The sequence below is a fragment of the Nilaparvata lugens genome, chromosome 1 (assembly GCF_014356525.2).
Source record: "Nilaparvata lugens isolate BPH chromosome 1, ASM1435652v1, whole genome shotgun sequence".
Taxonomy (NCBI): domain Eukaryota; kingdom Metazoa; phylum Arthropoda; class Insecta; order Hemiptera; family Delphacidae; genus Nilaparvata; species Nilaparvata lugens.
The window spans coordinates 52,759,876-52,778,161 of record NC_052504.1 but is presented as its reverse complement, the minus strand read 5'-3'; the positions used below and the strand labels follow the sequence as shown (position 1 = coordinate 52,778,161).

Sequence of the window (18,286 nt, the reverse complement as noted above, 5' to 3'; positions counted from 1 at the left end):
AAGTTGATCAAATACTGTCATTATAAAGTGGACCTCACTATATGTAGGTTTGTCTGAGCTGTGTATGTAGGTGAGGTGGTAAAACGTAGAAGTGGCAACAATGTTATACTATCATTTCAATTAACTTTGAAAAAATGTGAATCCTATTATAGGTATGACTTTGTAGGCCTATGTAGGCCTATGTATGACTTTAAAAACATTGAATTTCGGTCAACTTTCACGACGTAGAATTGACCTATCAATTTCTATACTCAATCCAGACAAACCATATTCGGAAAAGTTCCCAAATTTATTGATTCATAATACATATATATTGATATTCACGTTAAATCATGAAGAAATGCCATAAATTATTTTGCAAGGATTTTGGATTTTTGGATGATAATTTCAAATGATTTGGAAACAATAATTTCGTTGTTATTGGCCAGGTAAATTTATTCATCTTTATTTGCCGTTGGCAACAGTGGTTAGATAGCAACACAGCTGAGATGCTTGCCAAGGTAGAACAAAAAAGTTCATTCTCGGTGTTTTTATTTTGTTTTACATTTTCATTTCATTCAAGTCAAGAATGTGGTGTCATGGTTTGTAAACAAAGTATTGCTATATTTTGATATCGGCTTACTTTTAAACTCTGAATTTTTAAAAAGCTTATGTCATTCAATCAATTATTATTATCATAATTAAAAATGGATTGTGAAGTTAAAGTTTCACTAACAGTGAAATGGAATGGAAAAGAATACGAAGTGAATGACTTGTGCGGCACCGATTCTGTTGGAACTCTGAAAGCCAATATTTACAAGTTAACTGGTGTCCGACCTGAAAGACAAAAACTACTTAATTTAAAATATAAAGGTAATTCTATTTATTTTTATCTTAATTAGTTTGTGTTATGATAATGATTTTTTTATTACATTTACGGTTAGTTATTTTGAGCTCGAAAGCTATGTAGGCTATTATTTATTACAGTATATTCTACTGCTGTGTTCTCCAAACTTTCATGTTTGGAGACCTATCTTTGGATGTTTTTTAGTGTCGTTGATTGCTTAATGTTTTCTTTTATGTGTAATTCATGTTACTTTTTCAGTTGTTTATACTGAGTTTAGGCTGTTTAGGTTAAGTAGTTCACTGGAGTTAGTATTCTCAGTCTAGCGACATACATAAATTTACGTTAGCTATTAATATTTATCAATTTTTGCTATCCATAGGTGTCAACTATACGGGCAGCGGGAACGCGTTGAATTATTTTATTTTGATAGAAAATATTGTTGAAATGCATTGTGTCATATGGGGTGAACTATACTAGGCCTATACGAACAAAATGGACGCTCCTCATGAGAGGCTACAAGAGACACTAATAATAATATCAAGTGACCTGGCTGGCTCAGGTCTGGTGTCAGAGTTTTCAGGTCGCTCCTGATTAACTTCAAGACCTCTGACATGATCTAACAACTATTATTAGGCAGCCGGGACCGACGTCTTGACGAGTTTATCCGGAACACGAGAGCTGCTTAAGAAAAATATTTCGCACGGGCCGGGATTTGAACAAGGGCCATGAGCCACTGAAATGCCTGAAAAAATTTGTCGAAATAGTAATCTACAAGCAAACTCTGTACCTATCTCAGATAATAATGGAGATATCGAATCGATTTTCTTATGAAAGAGGGCAAAAATGAGGTGATCTAGTACAAATTTAACTAAAAAGTCTGTAATTGAACATGAAATATAACAGCTCATTAATTTCAAGTGCAGAATGTGGACGATCGCTGTATCTCAGTTATTAATGAAGATAATTTTCTATAGCTTACTTTCAAATGTCTAGATCAATAAACAGGCTAACGAATAAGAGAGATGTTACTTACTTGTTAGGTCTTCTCCATAGTCTTTGACCAGGGCCCCTGGTCCAGGGAATTGTCATATTTTCTTCATTTGGTAGGAGTTTGTGAGTCGGCAGTCTAGTCCTGTCACATGTCTGAATGTATGCTCCTCCACATACTCCGACACTTTATAGTAGGGCCGCACTGTCAAGTATTGTTCAAGTGTAGCAGCAAACAATCTATTGTTTTCAAGTGCCTTAAGGTTTGGCGGCAGCAGATTGAAAAAGTATGCACCGGCATATGCTGGGGACTCCTTGCATTTTTTGAGGCGGTGCATGAGAAGATCAATATCTTTTTTATCCATACTTTTCGCCCCTCAATGAGGGCTTTCCTCTCCACGCCAAGATCGTGGACTCAAGGATGTATAGTGAAATTCATATTCTTTAAAGTGCGGCTTACAGTGATCCAACATGTTAACTCCCAGTATTATTCTCAGGGTCTTTTTTTGGATTATGAGTATCCTGTCGAGATGTATCTGTGATGCTGAGCTACAATACCATATCTGACCATGAATGCTGTCTTTCTACCCGGTATATTGCATATTTTTCGAATTATAGAGGCGGTCGATGATAATAATATTATAATAAAATAATAAATATTAATAATAATACATTTTTATTCAACTGCTCAATGCGATGTTGACAGGATAATTTACTGCCTATTATGATACCTAAAATCTGGTGTGTGTAGCTGACGTTATTCGGTTATTGGTGAGATTTTCCAGGCTATTATTTATGGGTTTGAATATAATGTGTACTGTTTTCTGCCACATAATATGGCTTACTCCTTCCAAAGTTGCATCGATTACATTTGCAGTTATATTATCGGATTCATATAATATCAGGATTGCTGTATCATCCGTAAAAAGTATTATTTCTGTTTTCCGTTTTTTTTTTAAGATCATTCATGTATATCAAGAAAAGCAGCAGCCCAAGTAAGGATCATTGGATTTTATGGAACGCCCCTGTTTGCCATTAAATGTGAGGACTTATAAAGTATAACACTATTCGCTTATGTCATGTATCTTACTATTCTCTTACAGTACGGTATTCTCTATTCTGTTATGTTCCTTCTCGACATATTGTTTACGGTTTGAAAGATAATCCTCTAGCCACTGTAAAGCATTACTCACTATTTTGAGCTTTTTAAGTTCCCCACTTCAGGGTGTCGAAAGCTTTTTGTAGGTCTATGAATAGGCCAGACACAATTTTGTGTTCCTCCCACATTTTATTTATATTGCTACACAAATCTGAAATTGCTGTTATTGTACTGCGTCCCTTCCTGAAGCCATGTTGGTGCATTGTTTAGGTTGTCTTCGAGGTGTTTTATCAATTGATCATATACTGCGTGTTCTATTATTTTGGACGTTATAGGTAAATTTGCAATTGGCCTAAAGTTTTCTGGGTCTAATTTGTTGCCTTTTTTATTTTTTGGGTAAATCTTAGATATTTTTAGGTTTTCTCGTAAGACTGCCTGGTAGATTGATGATTTTGCCACTCCAATGAGCGGTGTCATAAGTTCTTTACCACAGTATTTGAAGATCTCGTCATGTCCTGATGAGTTGTTTGATTTTAATTTTTTGAAAAGTTTCAAAAGTTCCATGTGCGTGATAATTTCAAATTTAGCAAGTTCTGGCACAGCATCTGGTTCTTCTTGACAATCAGTTATTGTAGTGTCTGACTTTTTGATTGGCGCCGGATGACAGCAGCATTCAAAAGATTACTGATCTTGTATGGGTCTGTGATAGTGCAGTTCTTTCTGGACTCTGTAAAGCTGTTAGTGGATGGTTTTCCTGGATCTCCTGCGGATGCTGTCAATGGGATGCCTTTGTGTGAATTCCAGTTCCTCAGATGGAAAAATATTACCACCCAGAACCTTCCTAATATAGTACATGTCTTTAAAAACTCTTCAAGTCCAGACATCTTTGGCATGTCTCTTTTACTCATGAAGTCTGTGATTGGAGATATAGCGTTTCCATTGAGCCTATTGATCAACAGCTGCTTGGAATTTGGAGTCTTCCCCGACTTGCTTAAGACTTCTAGATCAATTCCTGTCTTCAAGAAAAGTAACCCTGAGGAACTGGGAAACTTCAGGCCAATTTCAATTGTCCCTGTGTTTGGAAAAATATTTGAAGCTGTTTTGTACATCGAACTTAGTGCCTATTTTGAGGAAAACTTACTCTTCTCGCCTCATCAGTTTGGATTCCGAAGGAGACGTTCTACCACAGATGCTGTTTGTAGCTTGGTTGAATCCTTGCTGGTAGCAATGGAGGATAAACACTCAGTGGCAGTAACCATGTGTGACCTAACCAAGGCCTTTGACTGTGTTTCTTATTGTATATTGTTAGAGAAATTCGAGAGATTTGGCGTTCAGGGTGTGGCCATTGGGTTGCTGAAGGATTAACTGGCTAATCCTAGACAGGCAGTGTCAATTGGCAGTGCTGTGTCAGATGCTCATGATGTGTGCTGTGGCGTGCCTCAGGGATCGATCCTGGGACCTCTCCTCTTCCTCATCTACATCAATGACTTCGGGCTGGATGGAAGTGCTCTGCTATTTGCTGATGACACAACCCTAGTTGCCAGGGACAACTATTGGAGGTTGCTAGTGATTGGTTCCGGGTGAAAAGATGCACTGAACGAGAGGAAGATGCACAATCTACTCTGCACTCTGAGGCGGAACCCTCCAATCTTCGGGGATTGCGGTGTGAGGCTGCTCGGATTCATGATGGATGCCACTTTGACATGGGAGCAGCATGTTGACATGATCTGCAATAGACTGTCAAGAGTCTCTTATTTGATGCGTAAGCTGAGGGGTCATGTTTCTATGGAGTACCTGGTTATGGCATACCATGGCCTCTTCCACGGGCATATCAATTATGGCATAGTGCTTTGGGGTCATGTAGTAGGCTGTAGAAGGATCTTGCTTCTGCAAAAGAAGGTCCTCCGGATCATCACCTCATCGGCTGGAGCACTGTGCGCCAATCTTTAGGAGGCTGAGGATTATGATGGTCTATTGCCAGTATCTCTTTAGTTCCCTGTTACTGTTGAGAAGAGAACATCATACCTTTCAGCAGAGAGGACATGTACATAGTCACAACACAAGGAGGAGGAATGACATCAATTTGCCTCAGGCCAGACTGACTCGATCTCATAATAGCTTCCCTGTCCGTGATTTACAAGATGCCGTTGTATTTCCGTGAACAGGAGGAAAAAATCTTCAAGAAGGCACTTCGTGAGAAGCTTGTGAGTCTGGCTCTCTACTCCCTGGATGAAGAGTCAATCCAATGTTTTCTGAGATCTATGACTGACCTCCCATCTTGATCTCGTCTAGTTATCAAGTTTTAAGTTTTTTTTATGAGGCAATCTATCCAGCAAGTGTTGGTCATGGATGGAGACTACTGAATTATGGGTTAAACAGATGTCATCCTTAATGCTAAAGTATTTCTGTCCTCTCTCTCCATCGATGATTTTCCAGAGTTCGTTTCTTCTATCTTCTGACTGTTGCATTTTTGTGTTGATGAAGCTCATCTTCTTGTTTTCTACCTCCACTTCATACTTCTTCTTCAATTCCTCATAAGTGCATTTATCCTCGTATGAGCATATCAATGTGAATTTGTCCTGTGCCTATTTTAAACTGTTTTTCAATCTATAGTGTTGTGAATATGTAGTTTTCCATAAATGTAATTTTTGGGGGGGTTTTCTTGGCATGATCTCATGAATCTCATCCATATTCTGTTTGTATTATTCAGATGAAGGTTTTATATTTTGCATCAGTTGTTGATTGTTTTATCACTTGTCTCCAGTTAACACAGCTAAGTCGTAATTTCAGTTTTTCCAAATTGCAATTTGAATAATTTCTGCTATATCTTTAATTTATTATTGTATTGTTATTATTAGCTTCAATTATGCACAGTATTGATTGATGATCTGAAATTTGATTTCCATTATAACAATATTTTTTGGGTATTCACCAAACTTATCTTTTGAAAGAAATTGTTAGGTCTCAGCACAAAAAGCTAGAAAATGTTATCACCAGTTATGACAATGGTCGCCAAACTTATGAACCTGTGAGCTAGAATAGCATTTATAAATCTTCTAGTGAGCTACCAAGGAATATTAGACTGAATAAAGTACGGTATGCATAATGAAATTTTCACACTTTTATTGCCTATAAAGTGTTGAAATCTACTTATCTCATAGCAAAAAGTATGAAAAAGTTGAAATGTACATTTCAATGAGAGCAGTGGAACTGTTTTTGGTCGTCAAGTATTTTCTTGATGTTTGGAGTGTACATTGTAGCCGCCATTCTGATGCAGTTGTCTAAATGTTCATCATCCAGTCTTGCTATATCGATTTTTTATGAATTTCATAAACTGTTTTTCAATCTATAGTGTTGTGAATATGTAGTTTTCCATAAATGTAATTTTTGGGGGGTTTTCTTGGCATGATCTCATGAATCTCATCCATATTCTGTTTGTATTATTCAAATGAAGGTTTTATATTTTGCATCAGTTGTTGATTGTTTTATCACTTGTCTCCAGTTAACACAGCTAAGTCGTAATTTCAGTTTTTCCAAATTGCAATTTGAATAATTTCTGCTATATCTTTAATTTATTATTGTATTGTTATTATTAGCTTCAATTATGCACAGTATTGATTGATGATCTGAAATTTGATTTCCATTATAACAATATTTTTTGGGTATTTACCAAACTTATCTTTTGAAAGAAATTGTTAGGTCTCAGCACAAAAAGCTAGAACAATATTTTTTGGGTATTTACCAAACTTATCTTTTGAAAGAAATTGTTAGGTCTCAGCACAAAAAGCTAGAACAATATTTTTTGGGTATTTACCAAACTTATCTTTTGAAATAAATTGTTAGGTCTCAGCACAAAAAGCTAGAACAATATTTTTTGGGTATTTACCAAACTTATCTTTTGAAATAAATTGTTAGGTCTCAGCACAAAAAGCTAGAGAATGTTATCACCAGTTATGACAATGGTCGCCAAACTTATGAACCTGTGAGCTAGAATAGCATTTATAAATCTTCTAGTGAGCTACCAAGGAATATTAGACTGAATAAAGTACAGGAAGGCATAATGGAATTTTCACACTTTTATTGCCTATAAAGTGTTGAAATCTACTTATCTCATAGCAAAAAGTATGAAAAAGTTGAAATGTACATTTCAATGAGAGCAGTGGAACTGTTTTTGGTCGTCAAGTATTTTCTTGATGTTTGGAGTGTACATTGTAGCTGCCATTCTGATGCAGCTACGCAATGCAATGTTCATCATCCAGTCTGTTGCTATATCGATTTTTTATGAATTTCATAAAATGCCTTACACAAGTAGAGCTGAACATAGCTTTCAACCTCAATGGAACTTGAATAATATTTGGATATTTTTCTTTGGGGACTTGAGGCCAAATATTTCCAGTTGTAGAGAGTGATCTGAGAGACAGATCATTTTGAAAATCCACAAATTCCATTTCAACTGAAGCCTGATCTCCACCAAAATGTTTTACTACACAAACTGAAAAATCTTCTGCATAGATATCTACAAAAGAGAGTTGAAGAATTGTACCATATTTGATATGCTTTTAAAATCTTGAATTCCTTGATCAAACTGTTTCTCAAGTCTGAAAGAATTGTAACATATTCTTGGTTATTGCTACGGTGCTGTGGAGGATTTCTCTCATCATCGATTTTCTTCAGACTGGGAAAGCTCTTATAATCAAACTGGACAACATTCTTTTGCACGAGCATTTCTTTGAGCTACCAAAAACCCCACGAGCTACCAGTAGCTCGCGATCGACTGTTTGGCGACCACTGAGTTACGGTATCAATTGACTAGAGATAAGATAATAACGGCTCTCAAGGCTATGATCATTAACAGTCAAATGAAAATAAAAGTCTTGTTGTAATTATTTAATAATATAATAATAATAATAATAATAATAATAATAATAATAATAATAATAATAATAATAATAATAATAATAATGTTTGAGGTTAGGTTCTTTGACATCAGCTTGTCGGCAACTTAGTAATCGGTCAAACCATATATTTGGAAATTAGCCAGACACCTTGTAGCAAATTAATTGCGTCTAGGTAGCATTTGCTAAGACAAGGATAAGAGGGTTTTATACACTAAGCATGTCAAATAAATGTCACCAAAAACGATTAAAAAAACACAAAAATATTTATTATATCATTGAGCATGAAGAAAAATAATAAAAAACAAAACAAAAATATAAAGGAAATGGGATTTATTTTTATTGAGTGCATTAATACATATTACAGTCTAGGGATGTACCAATCATAATACAGTATTTGATCGGCACTAAAAATTATTTAATTCAAAATCTCCACATGGTCTTTATTAAAATTATAAAAATTTGTAAGTTGTTGTAGAAGGCACAAATCAATGTAGTTAAGATAAAATAAGAGTTAAAGTTGGAAATATTCAATTTTAGGTTAGTAATTTGTCATTGTATTATGAACTATTTGACAATACTAAATTGCGTCATTGCGGAGTATTTAAAATCCACCAATGGGAAAGGATATTTAAATTTTATGCAAATTAAAAGAGTTGGAAGTATCGTGGAGAGAGAATAGGGGAAGACCGACAGCCCACTTGCTTGCCAGAGGTCACCAGGGACACCCACCAATTATGAGAGCATTAGACTGAATCCCTTATTGTAAATTAAATAATTTTTTGCCAAAGTTTAAGTTTTGATTTATGTAATTAAAAATAAAATTCATATAACTCAGTGATGATTTGAGTTATATGATTTGACTCAGTGATGATTTGACTCAGTTATGACATGAGTTGTTGAATTTAAATATTCTGACAGCAGCCCACCAGAAGAGGCTTAGGACACAAAGATGAATCCAGGCCACCATAAATAATTGTGAAAGATCTACATGTGAGTTCAATAGTTATTTAAGAGGACCCTCAGTGGTAGGAATCATTCACAATTAAATAAAGCTAGCTCATCAAAGGTCTATTTGAAAATCAAACTTAATATTGAAATATGTGCAAATATTCAAACTTAAGGGAAAGTCCTATTAAGAACAATTTATGAGAATTTAATATTTAAGTATACACAGAGTAAATATTTATTAATATTTGATTTATTATATAAATGCTCACTTATTAATCTTTTCTATCAGTTATTTATAAGAATTTTCTGAAGCTCATGATCATAAGATAAATTATTTTATCCGAATTCCACCAGAGGCCAAACTCAAGCCCTGAGATATTTTAATATTTTAATTTTTCATATTGTTGGAAGTAAGATTTATAAATTTTATTTTGACAAGCAATAGCAGGTTGACAACTAAGCTATAGAAATAAACAATATATGCTGATTAAAAGAGCATGAGATATATTAGTTGATGCTAATAAGCAAAGTAAAACATTTTGTGAGCTATCTGTGATATTTTTTGTAATATATATTTTCTCATATTATTTTTATATTTATCGTTCTATTTTTTATCATTGCTCGTTGATATTTCATGCATAAATTATATATTTTTATTTGTTGAATGGTGTACCCTTCATTTATGATCCTGTCTTCATGCATGACCAATCTTGTTCTAGTCTATTTTAATTTTATTATTGACAAATTATTTAAATTATCAACCAACTATATTCTTCACCAAATAAGTTGGATGAATCGGCAATATACAGCATTGATTATTAAATCTTCAGAAATATTACGTTCTCAAGATTTATTTAAATTATTCAGAACCATCGCATCCGATTTGGAAGAACACAAGGGTCATTATATTAAATTGCAGCAGCATTATAAATTAATAGAATTTATAAGGTATTCTGATAGAGTGTCGCCTTTGATTCCGCTCGGTATCATCTCACATTGCTGACCCCTTTGTCAGATGGTGGCGAGTGGCATTGGTGTCGATACCGTATTGTCTAGTACACAATTCAGAACCCTTATATCTATCTATATCTTCTGCATCTACAATTGCGGTGTCGACCAGATCAGTCATAAGAACTGCAAATTGATGAAGCAGCCGTTGAAAGCAGAGAATTATTTGAGCTCCTTGGAGAGCTGGTAAGAAATTTTTGGTATTTCTCTTTCAGGAGGTGTAAAAATAACAATAATATTAAAAAATCCTTTGCTCTACCGACTGCTGCCAGCTGGGCATAAAATAACGTCACACCATGAACTGAAGTTTTTATGTCAACTAGCTTATTATTAACTGAATTATTGTTAACTGGCTTAGTATTGTAACTGGCTTATGTTTTTATTTATGTATTTATTCATGGAGACAACTGGTAAAAACCCATTTTGCCTCCTTCACACAATAAAAAAAAGTTAACATAGGCCTAATACAATTTTGAAAAAAGAAGAAATTATAAACTTGGCTAATTATGAAATTAAAAAAATGAAATGATACAAAAAATAGAAGAAATATTCAGTTGTATAGAGAATAATAAAAATAAATAAATAAATAAAGCCTTTATTTTTGTCCAAAACACACGTAAGTTACATTACTGAAGTACTTCAAAATACCTTTGAAATCAATTTCATTTAAAACAATCAATAGTCTTTTTTATGTTTTGTTTTGTAAACTAAGGCCGTCACCGAGCATAGGCCTCCCCCAGGTTGATCCATCTCTGTCGATCTCTGGCTGCTACCATCCAGTTGATTCCTGCTATTCCGACGATGTCATCCTTCCATCTCACTCTTGGCCGGCCGACGTTCCTCTTCCTTCACGATGGCTCCCATTCAGTCACTTTCTTCGTCCATCTTCCGTCTTGTAGTCGCGAAACGTGTCCTGCCCATTTCCACTTCAGTCTTCTTATAGTTACAATGACGTCTTCCAACTTGATTTTGCTCTTGATGGTTGAAGTGCGAATTCTTTGCATACGATGAATGTTCAGAATGCTTCTTTCCATAGCCAGTTGGGTTTTACGAATAGAGTCTATAGTGCTAGCTCTACAGGTCCAGGTTTGTGCGCCGTACGTAAGAGTGGGGAACACACACGATCTAAGAACTTTGGTTTTGGATGATAAGCTGACTTCTTTATTTTTCATTATGCATTTGAGCGACCAGAACTTGTTCCAGGCAGCTGTTCGTCTTCGTTTGAGCTCTTTTTCCTCTCTTTTATCGAATGAGAAACACTGACCAAGATAGACTTCTTCCTGCGTCCAACTCAAAGCCTTTCCATCCAGCTCAATTATTCCTGGGGCCGCATTTGTCATGAGGCTGGTCTTTTCAGGACTGATTTTAAGCCCAGCTTTCTTACTTGCCTCTGCCAGCTCTGATATCATATTTTTCAGTTCCTGTAGTGACTTTCCTATCAACACCACGTCATCGGCAAATCTCAGGTGGCTCAGGTGCTCCCCTCTTATTGAGATACCTCTTCTTTCCCATTCCAGCTGTTTGAACACCTCCTGGAGAGCTGAATTGAAGAAAATCGGTGATAAGGGATCGCCCTGCTTGACTCCTCTACTCAGTTTGAAATACCTTCCTGCTCTCTCAAGACGAATTCTCGCAGCACTACTCTCTTAATAATTCTTGAGAATATTCAAATAGACTCCAGGGACTCCCTGCTCACGAAGAGACTTGAACAAAAAGCCATGATTCAAACTGTCGAACCACTGGTATGGAACCAGTTGCTATTTAGTATTTTATTGAAACAATCAACAAGCGCTCTCAAAATGTTTGCCGAGATAGCTTTTATCATTTCATTAGAAATATTATCTATTCCAGCCATCTTATTATTTTTTAATACCTTTATAATATCAGACAATTCTTGTTCATGGAAATCGGGTAATTCTTCTTGTGCAGCTGTGACCGTAGTATATGTATCTATACCATTCGAACTTTTGAATAACTCCTCATAATACATAGATGCTTTCTCAATGATGCCTTCTCTCTTCCTATCGATACAGCCTCTTTTGTCTTTCAAACCCGTATTCCATTCCACACCACTTGAAAGTTTTTTTTTATTTTCCTTGTAGAGCCTTCAGTTTCTAGAATTTGGTTTATTATATTATTTTCATATTGCTGTAAATCCTTGCGAATATGGCACCTTGCTAATTTGCATAATAAATTATATTCCAACTTTTCTCTTGCATTTTTATGTTTTTTATGCTTCATATCCTCACGAGCTTTTATTATTTCTTTTGTGCTTTGTGATAATTTACCCAAGCTGCTACCTTGTGAAACCTCAAAAGTGTTTTTATAGCACTTTCCAATATATTATAACTGTCTTGCAAACTAGTTTGGTGATGAGTGAAATTTATCAATTGTATTTTTTGCTCCAGCTCTCTTAAACCATTGTTATTAATCACTGGTGTTCTGCTCATAGTCCTGTTCCACTCTATTCTAGGTCTTCTTGTTGACCAATCTGGTGAAAGCTCAATTATTATGAATCTGTGATCAGTTGCAAAATTAATTCTTCCTGTCACTTCAAAACATAATAAAAATACAGTAACTGAATTCAATAAAAATGAAAAATGCACATTATATTAAGCGAGCAATTTCTGTATATATTTTCATATTTGGTTATTTATATTTATTTTTTTATATTTGGTTATTTATATTTATGGTTATTCATTTCCAACGGATCTTGAAAACGGCTCTAACGATGTTCACGAAATTTGGAACATAGTAGGTTTATGATATAAAAATTCGATTGCACTAGGTCTCATCCTTGGGATGAGAACGACATTAAAAGGATAATTCATCCTTGGCTGAAACAGCTGGGACTTTCTTCGTCTGTGGATAGTAAAAAAGTGAGTGAGCGAGTGATTCTGTGGAAAATCAAAATATCGCATCCCCGAAATTCATAAGCTGACGTATAGCCAGCTGTAAAATATAAACACGATCATTTTAGAGAATTGTGCTCTGTTTATGAATAAATAAAAATAACGAGCGAAGCTCGGTGCCCCGATATTATCTTAGTAAAGTATAATTATTACTAGTATATAGACAGAAAAGAATGTCTATGTAATGTACTACCACTAGCCTTTATGAGGTTATTTGAAAAAAGAAGAAATGTAAGCGCAAATCACGAAATGATGGACCACATATTACTAGACCAAATCATATTATGAAATCCTTCGGAATTTAGCTGATGTGTGTTACTCTAGTTGCTGGTAGGTTGTATATGCTACAGCCTTGCTGAGTCAGTGTATTCTTTAGGTCTATATAACTGGAACGGAACTCTGTGGTAATCAGAGTCCACTCCCTGAACCTCATAATTCACTCTCCTAATAGCTGCCTATTGATTAATACTCATGTCTTTATTTGAGTTTATAGTAAATTGGAAAGATGGTTGTTCTACTAGATTTAAATTTATAGAATCATCTTTGAAGACTGAGTTTACTTTGTGATGGGGTATGGGGGAATAGTGACGGATCAACTTATTATTTTTAGACAAGCTGGAATCGATAAAGTATTTTATAGTATTGACCCAGCACACGAGTAGACTGCGAGCTGAATAATATTATTATAGCTCGAGCTCTACAACAACTGTGATTTTTAAAAAAATCTATCTAGGGTCGCGGGCATTCCACAAACATTATTATTTGAATTGGTTTTCACTCGTGAAGTTATTAGATTATTTCCTGACTTGTGTGAGTATAATAACTGCTGCAATGCATTTTGTATGAACTATAACGTTTATTCATTCATTGATGATGTACAACTATTTACATTTATTTTATCTGTGTGTGATTCGTATTAAGATCATTATCTCCAATTGATCTTGTTTCTTTTTCCTTCATTTCCTTTCAATCGTATTGATCATTCAAAATTATTTTTATTCAACATTATAAATAAAAATTTCTTATTAAAATTAGAGAATGAGAGTCCATTTATAATTTATCCTTCCTTGGGTGGGGTGAGGGTTGGGCGCTAATTTTTTCTTTTGTTTGAACTCATCTACTCTTCTCAGTAGGCGCCCAGTCCAGCCTGGCCCATCGAATTCTCCTACATTCTATTTCGCTCATTCCGTGATTTTATTTTGCTTATTCGCTTTTCCCTAATTTATTTGTTGTTTTCTACTCCATTCTCGTTCGTATATGGGCCCATATTTATCTTCAGGACTTCATTTCCCAACATTTTAAGCCTTTTATCTTCCTTTTTGGTCATTCTCTAAGTTTTGGATCTATAAGCGGACATTATTGTTTTATATTCATAGTCCAAGCTCTGATTTGTGGGATATGGACTATGAAGATAGTAATCTGTTGTAGGCATATGAACAACTATTTGCTAAGTTTACTCCGTCTTGTATCTTCACATTATCAGAACTCCACTTGAGATGGTTACTCCAATATATTTGAAATTCAGGACTTGTTCAAATCAATTTTCGTCTATTTCCAAGCTGCCCAGCGTTGTGAAATTTATAAATTTAGTTTTGTAGTTATTTGTGATAAGACCATTGTTTTCTGCTTCTCTCGAGGATAACAGCTTAGGTTTCAAGCCCTCTACACTTTCTGTAATAATTGCCATATCATCTGCAAAAGTCAACACCATAATCTTTGATCAAACCTCTACACTCAAGTTCTGTTGTGCTACTTCATTATTTATTATTATTATTTATTCTTAAATTGTACTACTACTACTACTACTTAAATTGTACTACTTCTATCTTGAATGGCTTCCTTTATAGCCATGTTGAATAAAATTGGAGAGCCCATCTCTCTGCCTGACCAGTATTGATCAAGATGGCATTCTACTCCTCCAAAAGAAGGTTTTGATAATTATCACAGAATCGTCTTTTCTTTATCATCAACTTGTAATCAGAGTAAAAACTGTTTAACAAACTGCCTACTCATATACGATTATGACACAACTGAAAGATCTATAGTCGGCTGATTTAAATCGATCTTATTATATTACCGAATTTTATGACCGTATTGTAGATATATTGTAAAATATGATATAAATATTTTCATGATGCAATTGTATGACTGCATTGTAGATATATTGTAAAATATGATATAATTTTATGACTGTAGATGTACGGTATTGTAAAATATAATATTTTTCAGGTAAATTGTAAACTATGATTTTTTAGTGTTCAACCGTTCATTGTTTTAAATCACGATCTGATCTTGGGGGTGTGCGATCTTATTCGGCGTCAAATCTGCAAAATCGTAGAATGTACAAATAGATGATCTTCACTTTATTAATGCTATTCGCTGTTTTTTGGTAATGGTGTTAATGGGATGTTAATTGGTGTTGTAGGTAAGATGCCAGAGGACGATTGCCAGCTGTCAGTGCTGGGGCTGCGCCCGGGCACCAAGATCATGATGATGGGTTCGCTGGAGGAGGCGATCGCGGACGCGAGCAGTCGGCCTGACGGCGTGCCGGACGTGCTGGATGACTTCGACATTGACGACGGCGAAGAGGTCGCCATCGAGAACCGCCACGTCTACCTCGAAAAGATCGACAAGCGAATCCGCACCTACAATGTTAGTAATCACTTTCAAAATACTAGGTAATTTATTCGGTAAAAATGCATCCTAAGACTGGCCACTAACTGTAGGTCATGCATGATAAACATGTGTTCATACATTGGTGTGTATTGAAAGTCTTCAAGCAAAATTGTTTGAGGTTAGGTTTTGACATCTCCGATGTCTTGTTCAGTTTTTCTCATTGATATAGAGAATAAGATTAAGAAGAGCGAAGTCCGCTATGATGCCACTGCGCTAGTGTAGCTACCAGAAATTTCGGGCAAGAAGTCGGGTATTTGTATTCACTGTGTAGAAAAAGAGCCTTTTTCAAATGATAATATTTTTTTATTGAAGCAATAAAAAATATTCAAAGTATGGTAGTTTCATGCAGTGCTTATGGATGTACGAATCTTCATGCGCCAGATAAAAATATTTCTTTTCATACATAAATATTTTTATATTTTCATCGGTCATGTTTCATGCAGGCTAAGCCTAGTGCCAAATGATCGTTTCAAGGAATATTGTGCTTAGGTTGATCCATTATCATTATTTGCCAAGTAATAAAATATAAGTTTCGGTAATATTATAATAAATATTTTATTTCCATAGATCCAATATAGGTATCCATATTCCATTCCATTAATTTGTCTTATATTGTAATATTTTGTGAACTATGAAAATATTGTATGCTAAATTTGTATTACCTATAAAAAATATTATTTGCTAAAATTGTCTATAAATTCTTCATCATTGCTATTGTTTTATTTTTCCCGTTCTTATAATATGTAGTTATTTATTATCTTATATTAAATATAGGAGTATAGAGTATAGTTAGGTACCTATACTTAAGATGCAAAACGAATGAGAAACAGTTTCACGAAATATTGTGATAACGGTTAATTTATTATTATTTGCCATCTAATAGAATATACGGTAATATTAGCGATCTATAATTTTTGTTTTATTTTTCCCGTTCTTATAATATGTAGTTATTTATTATCTTATATTAAATATAGGAGTATAGAGTATAGTTAGGTACCTATACTTGAGTTGCAAAACGAATGGAAACAGTTTCAAGAAATATTGTGATAACAGTTAATTTATTATTATTTGCCATCTAATAAAATATATGGTAATATTAGCGATCTATAATAAATGTTTTATTTTCCATATCCTAAATACATGGTAATAGGAAAATATTGTAAAAATGAGATTCATTTGCTAATAGAATGGATCAAAATCTGTAGTGAGGTAGGTTCACTAAATTAGATGTTTGGTCGAGTTAAAAATAATGTTCAATGAACAAATCATTGTATCATATGGTAATGGAAATGACGAAAAGTTGAAAAAAAATTATATTGAAATCCATCAAGTATGTCGAAAGATATAACGCAATGAAAGTCGATGTTTTCCCATATAAGTCTGTCTGGGCGCCTGACTTCTTGCCCAATATTCAATGGCGACGAGAAATGAAGGAGGCATCATGCTTCCAAACGCTTGAAGGTATAGCTTAGTCATCTAACTATATATATCAATGGTTTTTCTTCGCTTCTCTATTTGAGGTTGAATTATTTTTCCTTCATTATAATTTGTAATTTTCCAGTCGTTTATTTATTGTTATTATAGTCGTTTATTTATTGTTATTATACATTGGTGTGTATTGAAATTCTTCAAGCAAAATTGTTTGAGGTTAGGTTTTGACATCTCCAATGTCTTATTTAGTATTTCTTTGCTTCTCTATTTGAGGTTGAATTATTTTTCCTTCATTATAATTTGTAATTTTCCAGTCGTTTATTGTTATTGGTTGTTTATATCATGGTATTTTATGTGCGTGTGTGTGTGTGTTTGTTGTTAGTGGGGCAGCCTAAATTATAAGGACAAGCTATTTTACAATTTACAATATTATTTTCTATACCATAGTTTACGACTATAACACTGTCTATCATAGGTGACCTCAGCGTCCAGCTCAAAGTCACCTCCGACAGACATAAATCACTAGAAAAGTTCGGGTTCGAAAATTACTAGAAATAATATCTTTGTTATTGAACATGGGCAGTTAGTTGACAGAAGGTTGGTTACTCATCTATAGTATTGTATTTAAGTTGACATGCAATTGGAGTGGGGGAACTGCAGCCTTGACGTAGGCTGTAGAACAGAGTAGGTAGAATATCGTATTCTTGAAAATCTTACGGTGACATATAGTCAAATTATATAACACAAACTTATTCTGACATGCAAGCTTTCTGTTTCTGCTTTACAATAATTATCAGAACATTTACATAATACAAGCATTTTGCCATTTAAAAGCAAAACCCCCACCTCCTAAAGTCCTAACCCACCTTTTCAAACCCTTAAGTTTTCTCCATCTTCTAGGTCGTGCTTGTATTTTGTAGTTTGGCTTTTCATCAGCTTGTGAATTTTGGGGATGAGATATTTTGATTCTCGTAGAACATGTGCTCGGTACCAGCATCTGTTCAGTGCATTTATATATATGAATGCAATGTTTCAGATTTATCGGGATCGTTTTATCGGTTTATTGCAATGCATTGGTTTCTCAAGATTGTTTTATGGGTTAATCTGAAATTATAATAGTATAACGTGGTCTACTAACGCTTTTTCTGCTAATTAACTGTTTCATGTCACGTTTTTAGATTCTTGAAAACTTTCAACTTCATTTTATTCATACAAGCTAAATTAACTTAGAATATTCAACATTATCATTAGAATCGGTTATTCATTCGCTATAAGTACGGATAATTTTTAAAGTTCTAGGTCAAACTTGAGGGGATTAAACGACGATGTATTTGAATAAACTGTATGCTCAGTGTGGTTCCTCTATCACTTTTTTATTACACGTGACGTCAGGCTGGCGTTCCCCCCACCACTTTGAATATTACACCTGTGAGTGATCAACCTTCTGTCTACTAACGTTGGAACATGGTTATTGAAATTAAAATAGCCTCCCTCTTCACAA

The 18,286-nt window shown here is 34.5% G+C and overlaps 1 protein-coding gene across 1 annotated transcript in view; it reads left to right on the top strand.

The window, feature by feature from the left end:
• The first annotated feature begins 479 nt into the window (after positions 1-479).
• LOC111061400 (ubiquitin-like domain-containing CTD phosphatase 1) overlaps positions 480-18,286 on the top strand; it is a 34,356-nt gene continuing 16,549 nt past the window's right edge. The window contains exons 1-2 of the mRNA XM_039436360.1: positions 480-852; positions 15,104-15,330. Of these exons, the coding sequence (XP_039292294.1) occupies positions 687-852; positions 15,104-15,330 (393 nt within the window). The 5' untranslated portion in view covers positions 480-686. The remainder of the gene's footprint in view (positions 853-15,103; positions 15,331-18,286) is intronic.